The sequence below is a fragment of the Heteronotia binoei genome, chromosome 3, assembly GCF_032191835.1.
Source record: "Heteronotia binoei isolate CCM8104 ecotype False Entrance Well chromosome 3, APGP_CSIRO_Hbin_v1, whole genome shotgun sequence".
NCBI lineage: Eukaryota > Metazoa > Chordata > Lepidosauria > Squamata > Gekkonidae > Heteronotia > Heteronotia binoei.
Window position 1 is genome coordinate 54,614,783 of NC_083225.1, and position 23,963 is coordinate 54,638,745.

General features: G+C 42.1%; 1 protein-coding gene across 2 annotated transcripts in view; it reads left to right on the forward strand.

Moving 5' to 3' along the window:
* Positions 1-23,963, forward strand: part of AFF3 (ALF transcription elongation factor 3) — a 372,886-nt gene that overhangs the window by 260,507 nt on the left and 88,416 nt on the right. For both annotated transcript variants that reach the window (XM_060233827.1, XM_060233829.1), the window contains exon 7: positions 14,767-14,818. In XM_060233827.1, coding sequence (XP_060089810.1) covers positions 14,767-14,818 — 52 coding nt within the window. The remainder of the gene's footprint in view (positions 1-14,766; positions 14,819-23,963) is intronic.

Sequence of the window (23,963 nt, forward strand, 5' to 3'; positions counted from 1 at the left end):
ATGGTGGTGCACAGGAGAGATGTCCCCACAGATATGTAATATTTTAGCATTACAATAGTTTAGTATTGATCATGGCATCTCTCCAATTATTAATTCCAGTTATTATATGTGGATTGTGTATAATAACTGGAATTAATGACAGCATGGATCAGCATGGAAGGATCACACTTTTCAAGGAACAACCATAGCTGGTATATCAGCGAAAGCTGGTAAAAGGCACCATGTGCCAGGGGAAGAGATTTGGGCCTGCAACTGTAGGCCAATATTCAGCAATCCAGGAGCATCCCCAAGCTAAAAACATGTTCCTTTTGCAGGAATGGGATTATCTTCAGGACAGGGTGGCTCTTCAATCCTCAGAAAACTTTGCCATTAACAGCACCTATCTTTCGTGGACTGAGCTTCTGTTTATTGGTGTTCATCCTCCCCTGGTGCATCTGTTCAGGACTTTCACATGTCTTCCATAGAGACTATATAGATTAATCATAATCAGAGCTTTTTTTGTAGAAAAAGCCCAGCAGGAACTTATTAGTATGCAAGGCCGCACCTCTAACATCATCAATATTTGCATACTAGGCCACACCTCTGACATCACCATTATTTGCATATTAGGCCACACTTCTGACATCACCATCATTTGCATACTATGCCACACCTCTGACATCACCGAAGGTGCTATAATGTCTTTTTTGAGGTGGTGTAACAATTCTGGTCATCACACCTCAAAAAAGATATTCAAGCATTGGAAAAAGTCCAGAAATATATAGCCATATACATATACAAAGTCATAAATATATAGCCACCCCAGAAAAAAAATCAAATTCCAACACACTACTCGATCACAAGAGCCAGCATGGTGTGGTGCTTAAAGAAAGAAAGAGAAATAAAGCAAATAGACAGGGGAAAAGACTGACTGACAGGGAGGGAGGGAGGGAGGAAGGAAGGAAGGAAGGAAGGAAGGAAGGAAGGAAGGAAGGAAGGAAGGAAGGAAGGAAGGAAGGAAGGAGTGGGAAAAGGCAAACAAGGAAAAAGAAATATTGACAGAATGACAGAAGAAAGAAAGAAAGAAAGAAAGAAAGAAAGAAAGAAAGAAAGAAAGAAAGAAAGAAAGAAAGAAAGAAAGAGACTGTTGGAAACAAATAGAGAAAAAAGAAAGCAAAAAAATGAAATAGAGAGAAAGGAAAAAGGAGGGAAGGAAGGAAGGAAGGAAGGAAGGAAGGAAGGAAGGAAGGAAGGAAGGGGGAAGGGAGGAGTGGGAAAAGGCAAACAAGGAAAAAGAAATATTCACAGAAAGACTGACAGACAGAAAAAAGAAAGAAAGAAATAATGAATGAATGAATGAATGAATGAATGAATGAATGAATGGATGGATGGATGGATGGGAGAGGGAGACTGTTGGAAACAAATAGAGAAAAAAGAAAGCAAAAAATGAAATAGAGAGGAAGGAAGGAAGGAAGGAAGGAAGGAAGGAAGGAAGGAAGGAAGGAAGGAAGGAAGGAAGGAAGGAAGGAAGGAAGGAAGGAAGGAAGGAAGGAAGGAAGGAAGGAAATGGGAGCAACTCACCTGTAAAACTGCTGACTCCCAAGAAGCCCGGTCTCTGCAGCTTGACTCCCAAGCCCTGCCGGCCAGCTGGATGTCAGCAGGCCCCGCACAAGCGTGGTTGACCTCCCTGACCCCCATCAGCCATCTGGACGTCAGCAGGCCCCCAGCAAGCGCGGCTGGCCTCCCTGAACCCCGCCCAACACCCAGATGTCTGGAGGCCCCTGTGCAAGTGCGGTTGGCCTCCCTGAACCCCACCAGATAGCAGGACATCGAGAGGCCACCACGCAAGCACAGCTGGTCTCCCTAAGCCCTGCCCGACACCTGGACATCTGGAGGCCCTGCGCAAATGCAGCTGACCTCCCTGAACCTCGCACTGACACTGGCCTCCCTGATACCTGCCCAACAACAGGGGAAGCCGCCCACGCTGATCCGGAACGTCGAGCGGGCCAGCCGGTTCGGTTTTCCAGTGCGTTCCGGCTCAAAAAAAGCCCTGATCATAATAAGGCTAATAAGTCTTCTGTGTTCTGCTAAAACAAAAATTTATAGCCCTTTCTTTTCAGCCATGTTGACCTCCAAAGCGGTTTCCCATTCAAATAAATAACATAAGCTGAAACAATAGAACAAAGTTAGAGTCCAATGAACACATTTAAGACCAACAAAGTTTTATTCAGGGTATGACTTTGTCAGACACGTTGTTGTATGCTTGACACTTGAAAGCTCATACCCTGAATAAAACTTTGTTGGTCTTAAAGGTACCATTGGACTCTCTAACTTTGTTCTGTTGTTTCAGACCAACAGGGCTACCCACCCAGTTAAAACAATGTTGCACCTGACTGGTGGCCCTGCTGCTCCTCCATTTTGGGGGAGCTGTATTCAAGGTGAAAATGTTAAAGTTCTCATAATAGTTAGCCAGTTGGCTTTAAAATCGCCATGACAGACAATATTACACTTTCAGCAAGCTGGCCAGCAACTTGGGGAACATAAACACAGCTGAAATTTATGCTTTAATACTACATTCTGCAAAACAGTGGTATAGGTTATGTTTTCCTAATGCCCCTCATGTTTAAAAATTAGGTAATCTTTCCAAAAGACAGCAGTGGAATGTTACCATAAAATGAAGGAATATAAACTTACCAAAATAGCTATTAATCAACTAGCAGCAGGACTGGAATAAGTGGAATCAAAGGAGGCAGAATGTGGCTTGGTAAACTGAGTAGCTCTTTTAAACACTTCATTGCTTAAACCTGTTTCCTCTTGCGATGGTGGTAAGTGATTAGTTTTGAGAGTTTGGCAGGCTCCTTGACTTATGGGAGTACTTAGGCTGGTACAGAGAAATAATCTTCTGGTAAGTGACCATCGTTCTTTCATTTTTATACAAGCTCTCATTTTTATGTTGCTTCTTTGATCCTGAAGTGGGATGATGCTGTAGATCTCTTTCAAGCTGCCAGCACTAAATCTGTCATGTTTCAGAAGTGTTTCTGCACTTCCCACCCACCCACGCCTTGCTTGCTATCTCAAGATTTGAATGTTGTGGGAGCATATTATTTCTTTGACCACTCTAGTAATTACTGTTTGGAGAAAGTGTGAGTTCTGTTATGCTTACATGCTGTGCTCTGACTCAGTTTGCCAGCTTTTCAGTATCTCAAAACTTGGAAACCCAGTGATTAGAAAAAGTATGATCAGGGCTTTTTTTTTTTTTTTTTTTGTAGAAAAAGCTCAGCAGGAACTCCTTTGTTTATTAGATCATACTCCTTGACATCACCATTGTTTCACACAGGGCTCTTTTTGTAGGAAAAAAACAGAAGGAACTCATTTCCATATTAGGCCACACCCCCTGACACCAAGCCAGCTGGAACTGTGTTCCTGTGCGTTCCTGCTCAGAAAAATCCCTGAGTATGATCAATTAGTGATATATAATTAATAGCAAAAGTTAATAAGAATTCTTTGGACATTAGGATTGATATACTTCCCATCGCTAGTCTGAAATCATGCATATTATCTATTGCCATCATCTCACGCTGGCCAGATAGTGGCGCTGTGGGGTGATCCAGCTTGGCTGTTATGTTTTAGTTTACGATTGTTAACTATACCAGATCTCTTTGGTCTTGGTAGTTGGAAACAGATTATATATATTTAAAAAAATTAAACCAATATAACATGGATTTAGGAAGCAATTCTAAACAATTCTGCTCAGAAGTGAGGCCCATGTTAGGGCATACTCCCAAGAAAGCATCCGTAGGAGTGCAGCTTTAGTTTATTAAGCTGTGCCTTGCCAGAGGCTGAGCACATTTCAGAGAGCTCTGAAAGAGAGCAGATAAGAAGTGCTATAAAGGTGAGGTTTGGCTTTCTAAACAACTGGGGGAGTTGCTGAGAATTTCTGAGTTTGTGTGACTGTGTGATTGCTGAAAATTCTGAGTATGTGGTTGCTGGGGAACTGCTGTTTGTTTGGTTTGAGTGGACTGAAGGTGATTGTTGCTGATTGATTAGGAGTGGCTGTGTTCCTGGGCAAACTAAGGCCCCACCCTCTTTGCATTATTAAGCTGCGCCTTGCCAGAGGCGCGAGCCTTTGACTCGAGCTGAAGGGCGAGAGCTAAAGGGTTCTTGGCCTGTGGCTCTTAGCCTGGGGGCTGTGTAAGGACCAAAAACCCAGATCCCTATTTTCCTTGTGTTCCCAATAAGGTAAGTAGACCTTCCAAAAGAGAGCCACATAAACAGGATTTAAAAGAGGACTATATATTTTAAAAAAGCTATCATGAAGGTAGAATACAGGGGGGTGGGGGCTTTCCAGTGTTTTGCACTGAGTGTCACATGTATGACTATCTACCCACAGGACAGAAGACTTGGGTGTGTGCTCGATGCGAGTTCGTACCCTTGAGGCTGAGGTGACTGACCTGGAGAAGCAGAGACAGTCATTTAGGCACTCAGAGAAGACTCTCGGGGACGTATTAGATGAGCCCCACTCTGAACGCGGCAGCCCCATTGATGCCAGGGAGCATTAGGGTTGAGAGGGAACAGGGCACCGTGCTGAGGACAAGGGAAATGTGCCCTCAGAAGGGACCTCTTCTTCAGTTGGTGAGCGGGTATCCTTTCGTGCCAAGGAACCATCCCTGCCAGGGAGAGGTGCGGTCTTGGTAGTTGGTGATTCGATCCTTAGGCAAGTAGACAGCTGGGTGGCCATACTCACTGTATGGTGACTTGCCTGCCTGGTGCGAAGGTAGCGGACATTACACATGTTGTAGATAGGCTGATACAGTGCTGGGGAGGAGCCAGTGGTCGTTGGTGCATGTTGGCACCAACGATGTGGGGAAAAGCAGCTGTGAGGTCCTGGAGGAAAAATTTAGGCTGCTAGCCAGGAGACTTAAGGCCAGAACCTCCAAGGTAGCCCTCTCAGAAGTGCTACCTGTTCCACGTGCAGGGCTGGAGAGACAAGCAAAATTAGAAGTCTCAATGTGTGGATGAGATGATGGTATAGGGAGGAAGGATTTAAGTTTGTTAGGCACTAGGATGCTTTCTGCAACAAGCGGGAGCTGTACAAAAAAGACGGTCTCCACTTGTCCCCAGATAGAACCAAGCTGCTGGCTCTTAAAATCAAGGTGGCAGAGCAGTTTTTAAACTTAATCTTGGGGAAAAGCCGACAGGAGATGAAATGTCTCTGGTTCGGGAGGCCTCATCTCAAAGAGATGAAGGGTTAGCTGTTACTTTTCTACTAGGTAATGGATCAGAGTTGTCCACTGAGATGGTGACAAACAGTATGGAGTGTCTGCCAAAGTCTCGAGGCAGCAGGAAGAAGGTTGCGGGCCTAATTTGCCTGGGAAATATAGATGATTGTATACAAATGCTAGAAGTGTTCGAAGTAAAATTGGTGAGTTGGAATGTTTAGTGTTGGGGAAAACATAGACACGTGGGAATTTCAGAAACTTGGAGGAGAATCAGTGGGACACGGTGATTCCTGATATAAGTTATATTGGAAGGATAGGGAGCGAAGGGTTGGAGGTGGGGTGGCTCTGTATGTCAGAGAGGGTATACAGTCCAGTAAGACTGAGGTCAAAGAATTAGATTCCCTTCTTGAAATGCTTTGGGTCAAAATAGGGGGCCCAAAAGGAAATTTAACTATGGGAGTTCGTTATCGCCCACCAAATCAAAAGATAGAGGATGGTTATAATATGATGGAAGGATTAAAGATAGTGGCTAAATGTAAAAACTGTGTTGTAATAGGTGATTTCAACTACCCGCAGATTGATTGGGTCAATATGTGTTCAGGTCGAGAGAAAGAGATTAAGTTTCTAGATGCTCTCAATGACTGCTATGGAGCAGATGGTCACAGAACCTACCAGGGGTGGGGCGATCCTGGATTTGGTCCTAAGTAATCCCCAAGACTTGGTGAGAGATGTAAAAGTGAGCACACCGCTTGGGAGCAGTGAACATAACGTTACTGATTTCACCATTTGTATAAATAGGGAGTTGCCCCAAAAGACCAGCACAACCACATTTAACTTTAAAAGGGGTAAATTCTCTGAGATGAGGAGGCATGTGAAGAGGAAACTGAAGAAAAGGTAAGTACAGTCAAAACCCTTGACAAAGCTTGGAGACTATTTAAAACTGCAATCCTAGAACCTCAGATAAAATATATATCGCAAGTTAGGAATGGCACAAACAGGTATAAGAAAAGGCCTGCATGGTTAACAAACAAAGTAATGGAAGCTGTAAAAGGTAAGAAGAATTCCTTTAAGTGGTGGAAAGCTAGTCCAAGTGAGATTAATGAAAGGGAACACAAGCTGTGGCAAATCAAATGCAAGACTGTGATCAGGCAGGCAAAAAGGGACTATGAGGAGCATATTGCAAAAAACATAAAGACCAACAATAAAAATTTCTTCAAATATATTAGAAGCAGGAAACCAGCCAGGGAGGCAGTGGGGCCCTTGGATGACCAAGGGGTCAAAGGATTACTGAAGGAGGATAGGAAAATGGCTGAGAAGCTGAATGCATTTTTTGCCTCCGTCTTCACTGTGGAAGATGAGAAGTGTTTGCCCACTCCAGAACCACTAATTTTGGAAGGGGTTTTGAAAGACCTGAGTCAAATTGACGTGACAAGAGAGGAGGTCCTACAACTGATTGACGAATTTAAAACTTATAAGTCACCAGGTCCGGATGGCATACATCCAAGAGTTCTGAAAGAACTCAAAGGTGAACTTGTGGATCTTCTGACAAAAATCTGTAATCTTTCATTGAAATCTGCCTCCGTTCCTGAGGACTGGAAGGTAGCAAATGTCACCCCCATCTTTAAAAAGGGTTCCAGAGAAGATCTGGGAAATTACAGGCCAGTCAGTCTGACTTCAATACTGGGAAGGTTGATAGAAAGCATTATCAATGACAGAATTAGTAGGCACACTGATGAACACAAGTTATTGAGGAAGTCTCAGCATGGGTTCTGTAAGGGAAGATCTTGTCTCACTAACCTGTTACATTTCTTTGAAAGGGTGAACAAACATGTGGACAAAGGGGACCCAGTAGATGTTGTTTACCTTGATTTCCAGAAAGCTTTTGATAAAGTTCCTCCTCAAAGGCTCCTTAGTAAGCTCGAGAGTCATGGAGTAAAAGGACAGGTCCTCTTGTGGATCAAAAACTGGCTAATTAATAGAAAGCAGAGAGTGAGTATAAATGGGCAGTCTGCACAGTGGACGACAGTAAGCAGTGGGGTGCCGCAGGGCTCAGTACTGGGTCCCATGCTCTTTAACTTGTTCATTAATGATCTGGAGTTGGGAGTAAGCAGTGAAGTGGCCAAGTTTGCAGATGACACTAAATTGTTCAGGGTAGTGAGAACCAGAGAGGATTGTGAGTCACTCCAAAGGGATCTGTTGAGGCTGGGTGAGTGGGTGTCAATGTGGCAGAGGAGGTTCAGTGTGGCCAAGTGCAAAGTAATGCACATTGGGGCCAAGAATCCCAGCTACAAATACGAGTTGATGGGTTGTGAACTGGCAGAGAATGACCAAGAGAGAGATCTTGGGGTCATGGTAGATAACTCACTGAAAATGTCAAGACAGTGTGCGATTGCAATAAAAAAGGCCAACGCCATGCTGGGAATTATTAGGAAGGGAATTGAAAACCAATCAGCCAGTATCGTAATGCCCCTGTATAAATCGATGGTGCGGTCTCATTTGGAATACTGTGTACAATTCTGGTCACCGCACCTCAAAAAGGATATTATAGCATTGGAAAAAGTGTAGAAAAGGGCAACTAGAATGATTAAAGGTTTGGAACACTTTCCCTATGAAGAAAGGTTAAAACACTTGGGACTCTTTAGCTTGGAGAAACATCAACTGCAGGGTGACATGATAGAGGTTTACAAGATAATGCATGGGATGGAGAAAGTAGAGAAAGAAGTATTTTTCTCCCTTTCTCACAATACAAGAACTCGTGGGCATTTGATGAAATTGCTGAGCAGACAGGTTAAAACGGATAAAAGGAAGTACTTCTTCACCCAAAGGTGATTAACATATGGAATTCACTGCCACAGGAGGTGGTGGCGGCTACAAGCATGGCCAGCTTTAAGAGTGGTTTGGATAAAAATATGGAGCAGAGGTCCATCAGTGGCTATTAGCCACAGTGTGTGTGTGTGTGAGTGTGTATAATGTGTGTGTGCGTATGTATGTACGGTATATATATGTGTGTGTGTGTGTGTGTGTGTATATACACACACGCACATATTGGCCACTGTGTGACACATAGTGTTGGACTGGATAGGCCATTGGCCTGATCCAACATGGCTTCTCTTATGTTCTTATAGAGCATAGTTATGAACTACCAAGAGCCCAGACCCTATGCATGTTGATATACTCCAAGTATTCTTAGTCCCTCTGGTACAAATAGCAACTTTTCCATTAATAACCACAGTAGTAACTGCTACTAGTAAAGCTTAGTATTTTGCCCAGTGTCCTGCTTTTCCACAGTCCCAGGGCAGCTTACAAAATGCAAACATACAGTTATAAAAGTTAGATAAACAAATCGATTAAAATGCATCAAGCTAAAACTTCGGCTGGGTTCAGACAGGCAGTTTAAGCTGCCCCAGGGATGGCAGGTAAGCCCACAAAAAAAGTTGTCCAAATTCACACATCTGCCTGCCATCCCACCCCGCCTCCCCCAACCCGTCCTAACTCACTTGGAATCAGCTCAAGTGATACCTATGGGGTGCTTCCGAGTTGCCTCCCTGGCCATCTGGACACCCAGCAATTGCCCGGAAAGCACTCGGGGAGCCATAGACTGGGCTCATGAGTGCTCTGGATGCGCCCCCAGGGCGCCCGTGGCCTGTCCATGTTCCACGGGCATCTGGAAGCTCTGGGGTGCTCCAGTTACCACTGGCTCACTTCTGGGGCGACACATTGCTGCCTTGAGCTGGCGGTCTGAACTTAATCTTCATCTCTACAAGCTGCCAGAGACATAAATGACTTCCTCTAAAGGTGCATCAAAATAATAGTACTTTGCAGAATCATAATTTCCCCACTCCTCCGCTTGCAGCTGCTGGAATGACCTTGGGTCAGCCATAGCTCTCATAGGAGTTGTCCTTGAAAGGGCAGCTGCTGTAAGAGCTCTCTCAGCTCCACCTACCTCACAGGGTGTCTGTTGTGGGGGGGGGGGAGGTAAAGGAGATTGTGACCACTCTGAGACTCTGAGATTCAAATTATATGGCAGGATATAAATCCAATATCATCATCATCATCATCAAAGGAAAAGCCTCTCCAGGGGAGTTGGGAACCCCATGGAAGGCAGGACAAAAACAGAGCCTGCAGACTGGAGCAGGAATGTTCTCCCACACTTTCTATGATGAAGTGAGCTCTCACTCACAAAAAAAGTTATGTAGGAATAAATTTAGTTAGTCTTTAAGGTGCCCCTGAACTACCCCGCTGGACTGCTCTATCATGTGTGTGAAACTGTAGCTTCAACTACCGTTCTTTGCTTATTGCTGAGAGAGCCTTCAGAATTTCTGACAGGTATAGCTTTTATATAGTTGAACCATTATCCTGTGTCCAAATATAACCTGTAGCCAAGCTCTTGTGGCATATTACTGTTCAGAACATACCATCTGTGAGAGGAATTTTAAAAATGTATTTAAGCACCATAAATAGCTTAAGAAAGAAAAGCAGAATGATTGAGTCTCAATTGGAAAAGTGCAGCAGATTTCTGAAAGAACTGCTAATTATGTCACTGTGGGCTGCATTTCAGTTTTTCAGACATTCAAAATTTTGTAATTTGCAATTACATCTCATGTTGATCTATCTCCTTTACAGTAACATTAATTTTGTTAAGGAACATTGATAATACTATTTTTAATTAGCTTTTGTAGTATTAAATTCATTTATGGCTTTCTGTATCAATATTTAGGACTACAAAGTCACTCTCTATGCCATTTTAGCATTTTAAGTATTGTTTTGACGAAACAACATGCATTTCTGAGAACATTAGAGAGGGTCCCTTTGGGATATTTCAAAATTACTCTAGGGGTATCTCAGTCTGCTGGGTTAGCAGGATCTTCTGCCTTTTGTTATTGTTTGATTCTACAAAATAAGCAATACGATTTCAGTACATGTAATCAGGTCCCCTTAAACATAAGAAGTGTGCATTATATTTTTAGCCTGTGAAACTATTTTAGTGATGAAGTAGTCACAGCTAGTACAAATAGCTGTTTCATCAATATTGTGTTAACTGATATGAAGAACATGATTTGGATATAGATATGCATTAGGCAAGGTTGACCATCTGTTCTTTGATGGAAAAAGAATAATAGCAGTAAATTTCACTTCATTAACACAGATTGAAACACGTGTCCACCCATTACTCATGAAGTATTTACGTTTTACAGCTCAGAGATCTTTGATGAAGGAATGCAGTTGTGTGTTAACACTCCCCAAAGATTAATCTCAATGCATGTGAATATCAAGGGATGCTTGTTGCTGGAGCTTTGAGTAGATGATTTCGTTCACCTTAGCTGATAGACTTTGAAAGCAGATGTTCTCTGGCTGAAAGTGTGCAAACCTAATGAAAGTGAAATGCCATTCTTGCATAGAAAATAATGGAATGCCAGTTTGGTGTAGTGGTTAAGTGTGGGAACTCTTATCTGGGAGAACCGGGTTTGATTCCCCACTCCTCCACTTTGCAGCTGGTGGAATGTCCTTGGGTCAGCCATAGCTCTTGCAGAGCTGTTCCTGAAAGGGCAGCTTCTGGGAGAGCTCTCTCAGCTCCACCTACCTCACAGGGTGTCTGTTGTTGGGGGGCAAGTAAAGGAGATTGTGAGCTGCTTTGAGATTCAGAGTATAGGGTGGTGTATAAATCCAATATCTTCTTCTTCCAGGAATGACATGTTTAGTATATTCTGTACAGCACAAGTGGAAGGCACCTCTCCTTTCTCCCAACTACCCTCTGATCTCCCATAAGCTGATATTGGGAATTGTGGGAACCACATGCCACAAGGTCTAGGGCTGCAATGAAGAAGGGGAACTAAGCAAAATTATCTCTGCCTTCTATCACCAATGGAGCCTCTTATGCCAATGGAAGCACAAGAGAGAAATGGTTTTACCAAATGTCACTTCCTCACTAGATCCCTGCACAACCACTTAGGGTAACGCCCCCTTGACCCAGTTGTGTTATTAAGAATATGTGTCCATGACTGTCTTCCACTGGCATGTCATAAAATTCATTCCAATGTTTTGATTTTTTTAAAAAAAATAAAATCTGAATTCTCACTATAGCAAGGAAACTCACTGGGTAACTTTGAGCCAGTCACAGAACCTCAGCCTAACCTACCTCACAGGGTTGGGTGAAGATAAAATGGAGAATGGGAAAATGATTTAAGCTGCATTGGGCCCCTGTCACTGGAAAAAGTGAAATATAAATGAAAGTAATAAATAATAAATATAGCTAAAGATGGATGTTGGTGGGAAGGAGAAAAGAAAACAGAGAAAGGTGATGATATGGGGTTGCCATGAAGAGGGAAAGAAAAAATAATGTAGAAGAAGGGTTAGAAGGAAAATGTGCCCCCAACAAGTCTTTGCAAGTTCTGCACTGTGCAACTGGCCTTTATTTGGCAGTTGGCACTGTGCAACTAGGTCATAGTTTTCCCAGGTATAAGCTACCAGAGAGAGAGAGAACGATGAAATGCAGAAGTCAGATAAACTGTAGGCTAGCTGGAAGGAGAGAAAAAAGCAGGGAAAAAAGGGGGAAAAGCAGGAAAAAAAGAGAAAAAAAGCAGGAAAGGAGAGAGGCTGTGAGGACTTTTGGAGAAAGAAATAGAGGAACTAGTGGGAGAGGGGAAATAAGATGCTACCTGCAAGTCCCTGCGGGTCCCCCATTTGTTTCCCTCTGTTATCTGCTTTCTGATAAAGGACTGATTCACCCTTCTGTAGCAGCATGTGGACACTGCTGTCTTTCTACTATTTGCAACATGCAAAGTGAGACCATGCAAAGTAAGAAGAGGAGATATGCTCCCCTCAAGTATATATGGTGGATGGAAATCATCATAAATAAATGTTGTTGAAAGAATGTATGTTCTTGGGAAGCAGGTGTGTGAAAAACCCTTTCCTTAAGACTCTGTAAAGCCACTACCACGCAAAGAAGTTAATAGTAACCTGCACAGGCCCATGTTCTGACTGGTATAAGGCTGCTTCATAAGTGCTAAGGAACTACTATTGGCGGCAGCTTTCTAGCAGGCATTCAGTGAGGCCATTTCTGCATAGGTTATTTCCTCCAGGTTCAATGCTGTTGGGAAGTGGGGTGGTTTCCTGCTCCCTCACAGCATTATTGTGCAGTGGTGCATTTTCTGAGTTCTCCTCCAGTTTTCCCCAAACCTGCTATGTTGCAAAGTTTTGGGAGAGTGCAAAAGAGTTGGGATGACTGCTGTGTGGGTGGGGAGGTTTTGATTTTCTTGGACCCACCCACTTAGTAGACATTTTCCATGCCCCTTTCACCACAATAGCCATTTCTTCCCCACCAATAGGGGGCTTTTTAAAAAAATTGACAACTAAATATTACATGATACAACAATCTTTGTGTTAGGTTCTTACCAATCAGCATATCTATTGGGACTTTATAGGGAAAGACCACGTATAATCGTAGGAGCTCATACCCTCCTTGAGGCACGAAATATGGAAATTTTGAATCTTGAAATTGATTACAGATGTGTGTAAGCTACAATCCCACACAGAACAAAGAAGATTTAAAATTGGTCGTCAAGCTTTAACTTGAATTTAGCGCAATTTATCCTGAGCTTGTCAAGGCTTGGGAGCTTAGCAAGGTTAGCTATGGGTAAAACCAAGGGTGGAAGCTCTTGAAGGACTGGCTACATCAAGGGTGTGTGGCCTAATATGCAAAGGAGCTCCTGCTAGAATTCCACCCCTGGTTAAAACTATCACCAAAGGAGACTGGAATTGCTTTGTGGAGGAAGGCCAAATCAAGTCATCCTTTATTTGCATAATTGTCAAAGTACAGGTTATATGTTAAAACTACAGTTAGTGAAGGAAGGCAATTGCAAACAACCTCTGCTCATCTCATGCCTGGAACACCCCATGGAAGGAGGTTACCAAGAGTTGGTTGCAACTAACTGGCATGTTCTTCTTAAGATTATTATTCCTCTTCCAAGGGTCCTAGAATGATAGTTATTTTAATTTTATGGTGTATTTGTAGAATTACACATAAATACTGCATATGGGAATTGTTATTTGTGTGATCAGCACTATGTTGGGAGCACGAACTTGACTGAGACTGGAGCTTCTTTTCTGTGAAAAAATGAAGTCAGTATTTTCTTTTCATAGAAGAGCACAGAATGTCTTGTGTGATTTTTTTTCACAAGACAACCATGGGAGATGTCATCAGAACTGACTCTACAGTTGCCAGGTTTTACCTGGTTCTCAGTGGGGGAATTTTCTTTGAAGTTTGTGCAGCACAGTGACATCACCTGAAAGTGCTATTATCATGCTGAGCACTTTATCGGGATATGCTCTAGCATTTTGGGGGGGAAACTTTGATTATTCTGGATGATGCCATCATGCCGCGCACATTGCAGTGTGCCAGTGCTCTTTGGGAGTGGGGCTCCCTTGCCAGGCAGGTTGATGGTGGAGGGTTGGAGGTCCCAAAATCGGAGGAACCCCCACCTCCAGCAGGGGTTGGGAACCCTATTAAATACTTACCAAACCAATCACTGACATTAAGTATTTTGCTAAGAAAATATATCCCTATGCTCACTTTTCATACAATGAAGAACCCCCTTCATTCCATTTCTTATAAGCAAATCTGGAAGAGAACAGGACTGAAAATCCCTCATTTCAGAGATTTCATATAAATATATAATCTGAGCATTCCAAGAAAGTATTTATTTAGTAGGTCTATATGGATGTTGTCTTTGCCACAGAATCAGCTGGGTCTTTCCTCAGAATCATATAGTAAATATTGCAAGATTGTGAAAAGTGCTAGGGTATGTTTGTGAAGACATAAATTACAATATTTGCACTAGGGTTTTTCCCCCTAGGACATGTTTGGAGAAAGCTGGTGCAGTTCCCAGTACAACCTGGGTTCTGTCACTCTTTTAGTCAGCTGGGTTTTTTCTCAGAATCGTGTAGTAAATATTGCAAGATTGTGAAAAGTGCTAGGGTGTGTTTGTAAAGACATAAATTTCAATATTTGCACTAGGATTTTTTCCCCCTAAGACATGTTTGGAGAAAGTTGGCGCAGTTCCCACCACAACCTGGGTTCTGTCACTATTTTAGTCATATATTTATATTGTCACATAGCACCATTAAGCAGAATATTTTCAATTTCCATCGATATTACAGTGCATTTATGTATGAATGGTCAGAATTTATCATGCTGTCATTTTGGGGTTGTCAACCCTTCAGGTGGTGGGTGGAGATCTCCTCAGTTTACAACTGCTGTTCGAGTGACAGAGATCAGTTTACCTGGAGCAAATGGCCACTTTGGAAGGTGAACGCTATAGCATTATACCCCACTTCCCCAAACCTCGCCTTCCTCAGGCTATGCCTCCAATATCTTCAGATATTTCCCAATCCAGAGCTGACAACCCTCTATCAATTAATTACTTAGAAATATTATATGTTCTACCTGACCTTATACTGGGGAATGTAAGAATATTAGACTGTTGCCATATAGTAGGCATTTCTGATGACTGTCATAATGCTTATGAATCATCACTTTGAAGTTATATATAAATTTTTATTCTTTCTTCAGAACATTAGAAGATGACCTCAAGTTGAGTAGTGATGAAGATGAGAATGAGCAGGTAAGACAGCTATAAAATGTATATGCTACAGATATGATTGCAGTTGCTTAATTAAGAGATTGATAAGAAGCACTTTGTTAGGCAGCTCAAAATACCGGTTAGCAAAACATGCAGTTCCCTTTGCACAATCTTTTAACTATTGTGTGTGGGTTTTTTTTCATGCTCAAGTTATTCTTTGTACAACGCCTTCTAAATTAATGGATAAATACCATATAGTGTTTAAACACCAAAACAATCTCAGAGACTCATAGTTCAGAGGCCAAGAGATTGTTGCCAACTCTGGGAAACAAAAGAAGTGACTGGCCAGAAAGTTAATTTGTGCCATGGGCTCACCAGGGCTTATTCCTGCTATCTGTACAATATCGTTTATCATTTATTTTATTTATTATTTCACATTTCTATCCTGTCCTTCCTGAAACAGGCTCATGTATTATCCCTAAAACATATGAAGAATAGATGGAAATTGCCCTGAAAACATTTGAAGTGCATTTTCTTAATCATTGAGGTAGGCAAACAAATCAGAGTCCCTTTCATACAGGGTCTTAAAATTTGCTTTGTTGTCAGAAGATAAATGAATTTTTTAAGGTTTCACACACCTAAAGGATAAAGCATTGCTTTGAATTGAACCAACAAAGCAAAAAAAAAAAACCCCAAAACCCTGGATGAAAATAAGTTTTTGAAAATTCAGACTGAAACTTCATTAACTGCTAGAGGACAGTATTTTAACCTTTAAAAATCCTTTTGTCCTCAGAAGCCAGAGTGGGTTGTATGAACAGCCTGTATGAAAGGGACTTAAGAGGCTTCCAGATCCAAAGGATGTCATTCCTGGGTAGATCCAGGTGAGCAGCCAGGTTGGTCTGAAGCAGTAGAACAGATTTTGAGTCCAATGACACCTTTAAGACCAACAAAAGTTTTTTCAGGGCCTGAGCTTTTGTGTATACACACACATGAAGAAGTGTTCATGCACATGAAAGCTCATACCTTGAATAAACTTTTGTTGGTCTTAAAGGTGGCACTGGACTCAAAATCTATTCCTGGGTAGATCTGATGTAGTGGTTAGAAGGTTGAATCCCCACTCTGCCATGGAAAATCGCAGGACCACCTTGGGCCAGTCATACACTCTCAGCCTAACCTATCTCATAGGGTTGCTGTTTGGAGGATAAAATGGAAGAAGAGGAGAATAATATAAGCTGCTTGATGTGATATAAGCTTCCCTTTCAGGAGAAAAGTGTGATATAAATAAATTAATTAAAATGTCAAATGTCATGATGTGAAAAACTAGTGCCTTGGGATCTTTAAATATTGACAAGAGGAAGAAAAAGAAGCATTAGAAGAGCAGATAATATATGGTGGTATAAAGAAGGATTTCCAGGACTTACCTTGTTAACAGGCTTAAGGGTTTGAGAAGACACAGGAACCATTTTGAGCTGATAATATATATCAAGAAGCCTACTGTAATTACATTTTCCACACATATTAGACAGATTCTTACTTTTAATTATATAAATGCATTTTCCTCCTTTAATTAGCATCATTTATCCATTCAAAATTACAGTTTTAATTTTACAGGCAGTGATCAGAAGATGTAATGTGCAGAAAAAAATTTTCCCTGTTTGGGTATTTAATTTCACTGACACTGAAGAAACCTTACCTTTTTAATCCCCAATCAATATCTGAAGAGCACACAATTAGCAGACTGCTGGGTAGTTAACATAAATCTGAAAGTTAAGAAGATCCAGTTCCCTTTGATTTATAATGCATAAAGTAATAATTTTATCATCATGTCTTTCTGAAAATGTCTGAAGCTTTGTGTCATGGAGATGTCAAAACTGTACTTAAGATTATTCTGAGCACTGAATCGTAGTGATTATTGCCTCTTGGTTCCCCCCAAGTGTGGAATGGTGCATGAAACATCTACATTATAATTCTCTGTTCTTCAGTATAGAGGTCATTGGGCAAGTTAAATCCATCTTAGGTGCAATATTAAGAGGTGATCGCTGACTGTAATGCAAATATCTCTTCCTTGGTTTTTTTTCTTTTGTGCTCTTAGAATAGGAACATTTTATAGCAAAGTAGAAACTTTAAGGCAAGAAATAAGCCTTTGAATCCAGTTGTGCAATCCATGTCAATCAGTGGTAAAAGAATTTGAATGACTAGTTTACATGTCTGGAAAAATAATCAAATGTATTTTTCCAACCCTAGTCATGTAGGTAGGTCCCCCCACCCCCTTTCAGGATCAGGTTGGTTGCCACTGAGGTTTTGTGGCTGTGAAAATTTATTGCCCACAGAGTCAATCAATCTGCATTCAGCAGCTTAGTCTGAATAAATAGAGTCATTGTGCTTGTCTGGAATATGTAACCAAAGTTCATCCACTCTGTTTGCCTCTCACATCTCCTGAGATTCATAAAAGGCAACACCCTGGTATGTGCTCTTGGTCTCTGCCAAAGGAATAGTGGAATTGTATAAATAGAAGCTAAGGAAACAACCAGAGCCCATCCTGAGAGACATGCCTCCAAAATGGAACTCCATCTGTAAAAGGCAGAGAAATAGAACTCTGTTTTAATACTTTACAATTAATTCTCTGGAGAGTCAACTTATAAATAACTCAAATAAGTAAACAATTACAACAGGGAAGCCAGAGCCAGTGCATATTAAAATGTTATTATATCTGCATATGGATTCTCAATCAATCATTTTAGGTATTGTGACTTGTTACAATTTGAAGTCCTAAGCACCCATTTCAGGAACTGGCATAAACATGCAACTGTTGTTTGGGCAGATTAAACTGATTCAGAGTACAATGCTTGATTTATTTACTAAAACATTTATAGCTCACCTTTTCACATGGCTTCAGGCTGCATACAATATAAAATTTAAAGCATGTAGGTAATAATTAAACCCCAATTCAATTCCAACCTCAGAAAATTACAGAAAGCTCTGCACACATGACTCCCACCATTCAGTTGAATGGGATTGCATATATGAGCAGGAGCTTTGAATTGAACCAACAAAGCAAAAAAAAAAAAAAGCGCCACTATATTGTACTTCAGTCTTGTATTTTGATCATGGTCCATGTTGTGCGTATTGCATATTGCAAGGCATAAATCTAATTTTCAGAAGGAAAGGTTCCTAGGGTTTAACAGTACAATCACAGAGTTGACCTATTGCTCATGTAAAAATAGTATTTAAAGATAATTAGTTAAATAGAAAGTGCCAACATGCAGAAACATAAGGTGTCACCAAGAAAATGAAATATTCAACTTGTCATTTCACCAGCCAAGGACATGATACAACAGCAAAAAGAAATAGGACTAAGTTTACCAGATGAAAAGTAGTGAGCCTTTCTTTAATGCACACTTTCTTATTACCAGGGAGGCATAAAGGAGAGAAACAGAAGCCAGTAAACATACCAAAATAATGAAGGATAAGGATGTTTCCAAGTGATGTAAATGTCACAATAATAATGAAGGTGATACTAAAGCAATGCCATATCCCTCTGCTTAAAAAAGAATAGCAGAAATAATGCTAGGGATGTTACAGCTACATCACCTCAACTTTAGCCTTCCCTAAGGACATATAATCTGGTATGACTCCCTAAGCTGAGTCTTTTAAATCTCAGCACTGCAAAGGCAGATCAGCTATGACAGCTTTCATTAATGAAGTCTTAGTTGCAATGCATTTAAAATTGGCTAACAAGATTTTAATAGAAGATGAAGTTTAATGATCGCATTTAATGATCTCAGCAGCCACTGCCCTTTGCAGCAGATGCTAATTATTTTTAAAAGCCTCCTTGTGTTGGCTGTTGCTGAATATGTCCATGCTGGAAAGAAAGAGAGTGAAGATAAACTCCGTGTTGAGCTGTGTATGTAGCACAAGGAGGCTTGATTTGAACATGCTTAATTGAGAGAAGGTCAAGTGTATATTCCCCAATAATGACACTGAAGATTCAATGCTTATCATAAATTATGCAAAATAGCATTGGAGAGGAGAGTGTGTGAGATAAGAGAAAGAATGCGGCAGCTCACAAAAAGAAGATATTGGATTTATATCCCGCCCTCCACTCCGAAGAGTCTCAGAGCGGCTCACAATCTCCTTTACCTTCCTCCCGCACAACAGACACCCTGTGAGGTGGGTGGGGCTGAGAGGGCTCTCACAGCAGCTGCCCTTTCAAGGACAACCTCTGCCAGAGCTATGGCTGACCCAAGGCCATGCTAGCAGGTGCAAGTGGAGAAGTGGGGAATCAAACCTGGTTCTCCCAGATAAGAGTCCGCACCCTTAACCACTACACCAAACTGGCTGTCAGTGTGGTGTACTGGTTAAAAGTGGTGAACTCTAATCTGGAGAACCAGGTTTGATTTCCCACTCCTCCACATGAAGGCAACTGGGTGACCTCAGACCAGTCACAATTCTCTCAGAACTCTCTTGGCCCCACCTACCTCACAAGCAGGCCCGTAGCTATGAGGGGGCCTGTGGGGGTACAGCCCTCTGACTGCTAGGCAGGGCCCCCTGACTTGGGGCCCCTAACCAGCCTCCAGTGCCTCAGCTGCATCCTTCTCCATTCTGCCGTCCTCATACACCGTTGCTTCTGCTTGCTTAGGGGGCGTGATCATACCAGTTGCTTCTGCTTGCTTAGGGGCTGGAAGAATTCTCTGATCCCTCAGCAAGCAGAAACAACAGGGCACTTTTAGAGCCCAGGACTGAAACTTAAGCTCTCTGTTGCTTCTGCTTGTTTAGGAGCTAGAAGAAATCTCTGACCCCCCAGCAAGCAGAATCAACGGGGCACTTTCAGCGCCCAGGACTGAAAGTTAAGCTCCACGTTGGGCTGATGTTGGGTTAGAGGGCGCCTGCAAGAAGAGGCTGTTCTGGCCCTCAAGTAGAGCGGCGAGGGTAGGGGGCGGATGACTCCATTGCAGACAGGGCAGGGTAGGGTAGGCTGGCGCACACAAGTGGAGGTCCCGGCTGCAGTCCTGGGCTGGGGATCAGTGGAGAGGTGATGTTCGCCTGCAGGAGTTTTCCGGCCTGGTCTTGCTGGCCACCCGAGCGAGGGTGGGAGCTGTGCTTGGGCAACCTTGGCTCGCCCTCCGACAGGAAGAAATCCAAATTGGAGGTATTGTAGCCCCAGAAGTCAGTTGCAACTTAGTGGTGCCTTCCATCCCCCCCCCCTCTTGTCTCGCTGGGCTTGCCTAGCTGGACCATGCTACAGGTAAGGGCAGGAGACCATGCAGCACGTATCTAAACCTCTGAGTGGCTCCCCACCAGAGCTGATGGAAGAGGGGTGGAAAGGGATCACCTTGGGGCAGCTGTGGAGAGGGGGGAGGTGTATGGCAGCAAGCTGGCAGCTTTCCTCCTCAGCGGTGGTAGGAGAGAAGGCCATGGAGGTTGGGGCCACTATGTGCCCCCTGGAAAAAATCAGGGCACCCCAATTTTTCAAATCCTGGCTACGGGGCTGCTCACAAGGTGCATGCTGTGGGAAAGGAAAAGGAATGTGATTGTAAGATGCTTTGAGACTCCTTAGGATAGAGAAAAGCAGGGTATAAAATCCAACTCGTCTTACTCTTCTTCTAAAATACTTTCTGCACAAATTCTATTCCTCTCTATTCCCCTACTAAACAATTGGTTGGATCAAGCTGGCTTTTTCAGTGAATCTTGCTAAATTTTCTTCCTCACTAATTTTTCTCCCCATCCCACCTGCTTTTTGTCCCTACAGTACCCATAATTTCCAGCATAATCTTTTTGGGTGGCCAAAGGAGAACCCCCTATTTTCATTAGTAGAATAGATGGTTGAGTCAAACCCAGTATGTAATTACATAGTCATTACTTAGTGGATTGCCTATGTAAACTATCAAGAAGGTGGGAGTCAAGAATCAATTGTTTGGGCAGGAATTGACCTGCTTCCCTAGTGACTGAATTACCTGCACAGAACTCTCTCCTTTCAGAGTCTTGCATCCTTTAGCACATTTTGCCCAAATGCAGAGAAAAGAAGCAGCCGGCTTTTTCAACAAATGTGCCACAAATCAAGTGACATGGGATAGGGTTGGCAGGTCTGCTCTGGCTGAGAGGGAGTAGAGTTGCCAGATCCAGGTTGGGAAACTCCTGGAGATTTGGGGATGGAGCCTGGGGAGGAAATGAGCCTCCATGTGCTACAATACCACAAAGTCCACCCTCCAAAGTATCCATTTTCCTCAGGGAAACTGATCTCTGTAGTCTGGAGATGAACTGTTATTCTGGTGGATTCCCAGGTCCCACCTGGAAGCTGGCATCCCTAATGGTACCCCATGCAGCAGCTGCCCCTCCCCACATCCTGGTGTTTATTTTTAGACTGAGAAGCCAGAGTTTAACAACAAAAACATGGACAACCATGGGACCTGACTGTAACGCTATGCCATAGCCTTGTTATCTCCTTGGTCAGAGATAACAAGGAGATCTCATCGGTCACCAGGTCAGCTGCTCATGAGCAAGTAACTACTCAGTTAAAAATGAACATTTAATTTCTTAATATCTAGATTCTGCACAAGGAGATGTTCACAGTACCCATAACAGTTGTTGAGGCTGGATTATGACTACTACAGAGTGTTTGCTGTCACTCTTGTCCAGGGCTTTTTTTTGTAGCTGAAACCCCTTTGCATATTAGACCACACACCCCTGATGTAGCCAGACCTCCAAGAACTTACAGGGCCTACTGTAAGCGCCAGGAGGATTGGCTATATCAGGAGGATGTGACCTAATATGCAAAGGAGTTCCTGCTACAAAAAAAAAGTCCTGCCCTTGTCTAACACAACTGTCTTGCTTAGCCCACCAAGTTCAAGAAGCATGCAATAAAGGCATCTGCCCCTGACTAAACTGCTGCTGCCTGTGGTGATTTTGGAGTCCAGTCTGTTTCATCCTCTTGTAGTGCCCTGAATCACTAAGTAATTGACACCTCTCTTATGATTTCACCTTCTTTTAAAAGGAGCTAACCATGTTGTCAAATTGTAACTGGTTAAAATGCCAGCAAAACACAAAAGTGCACACAATAATAGTCTCTGGCCACTGTGTTAAAACTCTGAGCTCTCCCTAAGCAGTGTAAGACAGAGATTTCAACTTCTCCTCACTGCTGCTGGAGCCATAGTCACCCTGAATCAGCTCACTCTTCGATCCCAATTACAATGAAGGCCTTTAATTTCCTCTTTGATTTCCTTTCAACAACAGATTGCAACTTGTGACAATTTTAGTAGCTTGTTTTGCAGACACTGCAACCTGAATATCAGTTGATTATGTTCCCAAGAACTGACTTTGTTGCAGTAAAGGATGGAGATATCTGATAAAATCTCTAGAGAATTAGAAGCAGAAAAATTATTACTGCCAACAGAATACTTACCTTGTCTCATATATTTGAGATACAGCTAGAACCTTCGGTCTGTGATTGATACACTGGGGAGGGCCAAATCAATGGAGTTCAGTGTGAATGGATCTGTATTTTCTGAGCAGGAGGATGTAAATGATCCTGTGTCTCATAGCTGATTGCTGTTCAAGTACTAAAGCTGAGCAGTGGACCTAGAATTTCCTGCCTGGTTCTTCATACCATCTGTTCAGTTCTTCTTTGCTGTTTCCAGTCCAGCAGTACAGTCAATATTTATTTTGGTACAATCTGAGTCCTTGCTCATGCACAATACCAATACTCTTGAAAAGAATGAAGTCTCAAAAATATTGAGCAAGAAGATTATATGAATGCGAATTCAAGGAACCAGTGATAGCTCAAATACTTGGCTTTCCAATTCCTTACTTGCAATATAAACATAAGAAAAATTAACTAGCAAAACATCATTGTTCATTCAGTATCTGGGGAGATCTTTTCCCTTACAAGTTGAAATGTCAACAATAGATTGAGCTGAGGTATATAGGGCAGCAACAAATATTTCTCAAATCTCCTTTGTTTTCTGCGGGGGGGGGGTCCTTTGTTGTAAAGGAAAGAAATGCAAAGTTGCTTAACAATACCTGGCTCTATGGCAATAAATAATGCTTAAGAATTCTCATAAGGATATGCACACTGAGAAACTCCCACTCTCAATGTCCACTTCACAAGCACAAGGTGCCACTGTTGGTGTAAAAACCTAAAGTAGGCACACACTGTTAGGATATTTCCATGTTCTGTTACTTAAATGCAAGTCTCAAAAGACCTGATGGTTAAAGATTTTTAAAGTTATAACCTTCAGCTCAGCTATTTTGTTACCTTGTGCATGGAATCAAAATGCCATACTGTGCTTTTCATTTCATTTCACTTTTTTAATCGTTTCTTTTCTACAAGAATATTGAAAAAAAATTAATCGTCTTGGCATCATTCTTAATATATAATGTGTTGCATTTGATGATATTAATGCATGCAAAAGGAAATCCTAATTAAATTCTTTAGCTGTGTCCCATTTAGGAGCTGATCTTTCCCCTCCTGTGGATTCTATCTAAAGATTTTCCGTCAGAGTTTGTAAAACTGAACAAATTCCTCAAAGTAGAGAGGGAATGGACCTCTCTTGCCCATGCCTTTCACAACTTTTTAATTTTTAAAAATCTAAGTAGTTCTAATATCACATTGGAAAGCATCTTTTTAACATAATATTAAACCTATTTAGACATAATTCTCTGATGTGGTAAAAATCATACCATGTTAAAAATTATGGTTTTTACATTTCAAGAATCTAGGTTAATCCTTGGATGTGTTTTTCCCAACATCCCTTAATACTGAAAGTGTATAGCCAGGGAGGGGGCATAGTTTCCATACACGAGACATTGGGAAAATGTAGGGAAGTCAAGGGACTGCATTTACCACGATCCCTGAGTCTCAGGATAGTGGAAGTGCTGTGGCACTTTAACAGTGCTGCCCTCAGCAAAATTTGCAGCAGGGTATGATCTTTCATGGCTCACTGGTCACTTCTTCAGATATAGCTAGAATGTGAGTCCATCTGCCCTTGTATCTTGGAGAGTTGAGTGGTTTCAAATGCCAAATTACAGTAGCAGCTGAATGACAAAAGCAGGCATGATTGGATTAAGTATGATATGCAGAGTAGGCATGGAGAAATCAGCATTGGTAACCTAGGTCTCAGTTAAGTCCAGGAGGATGAATTGTTTTGAACTTATTATCATTTGCAATTCAACAGTCTGTCTTTGTAATCTC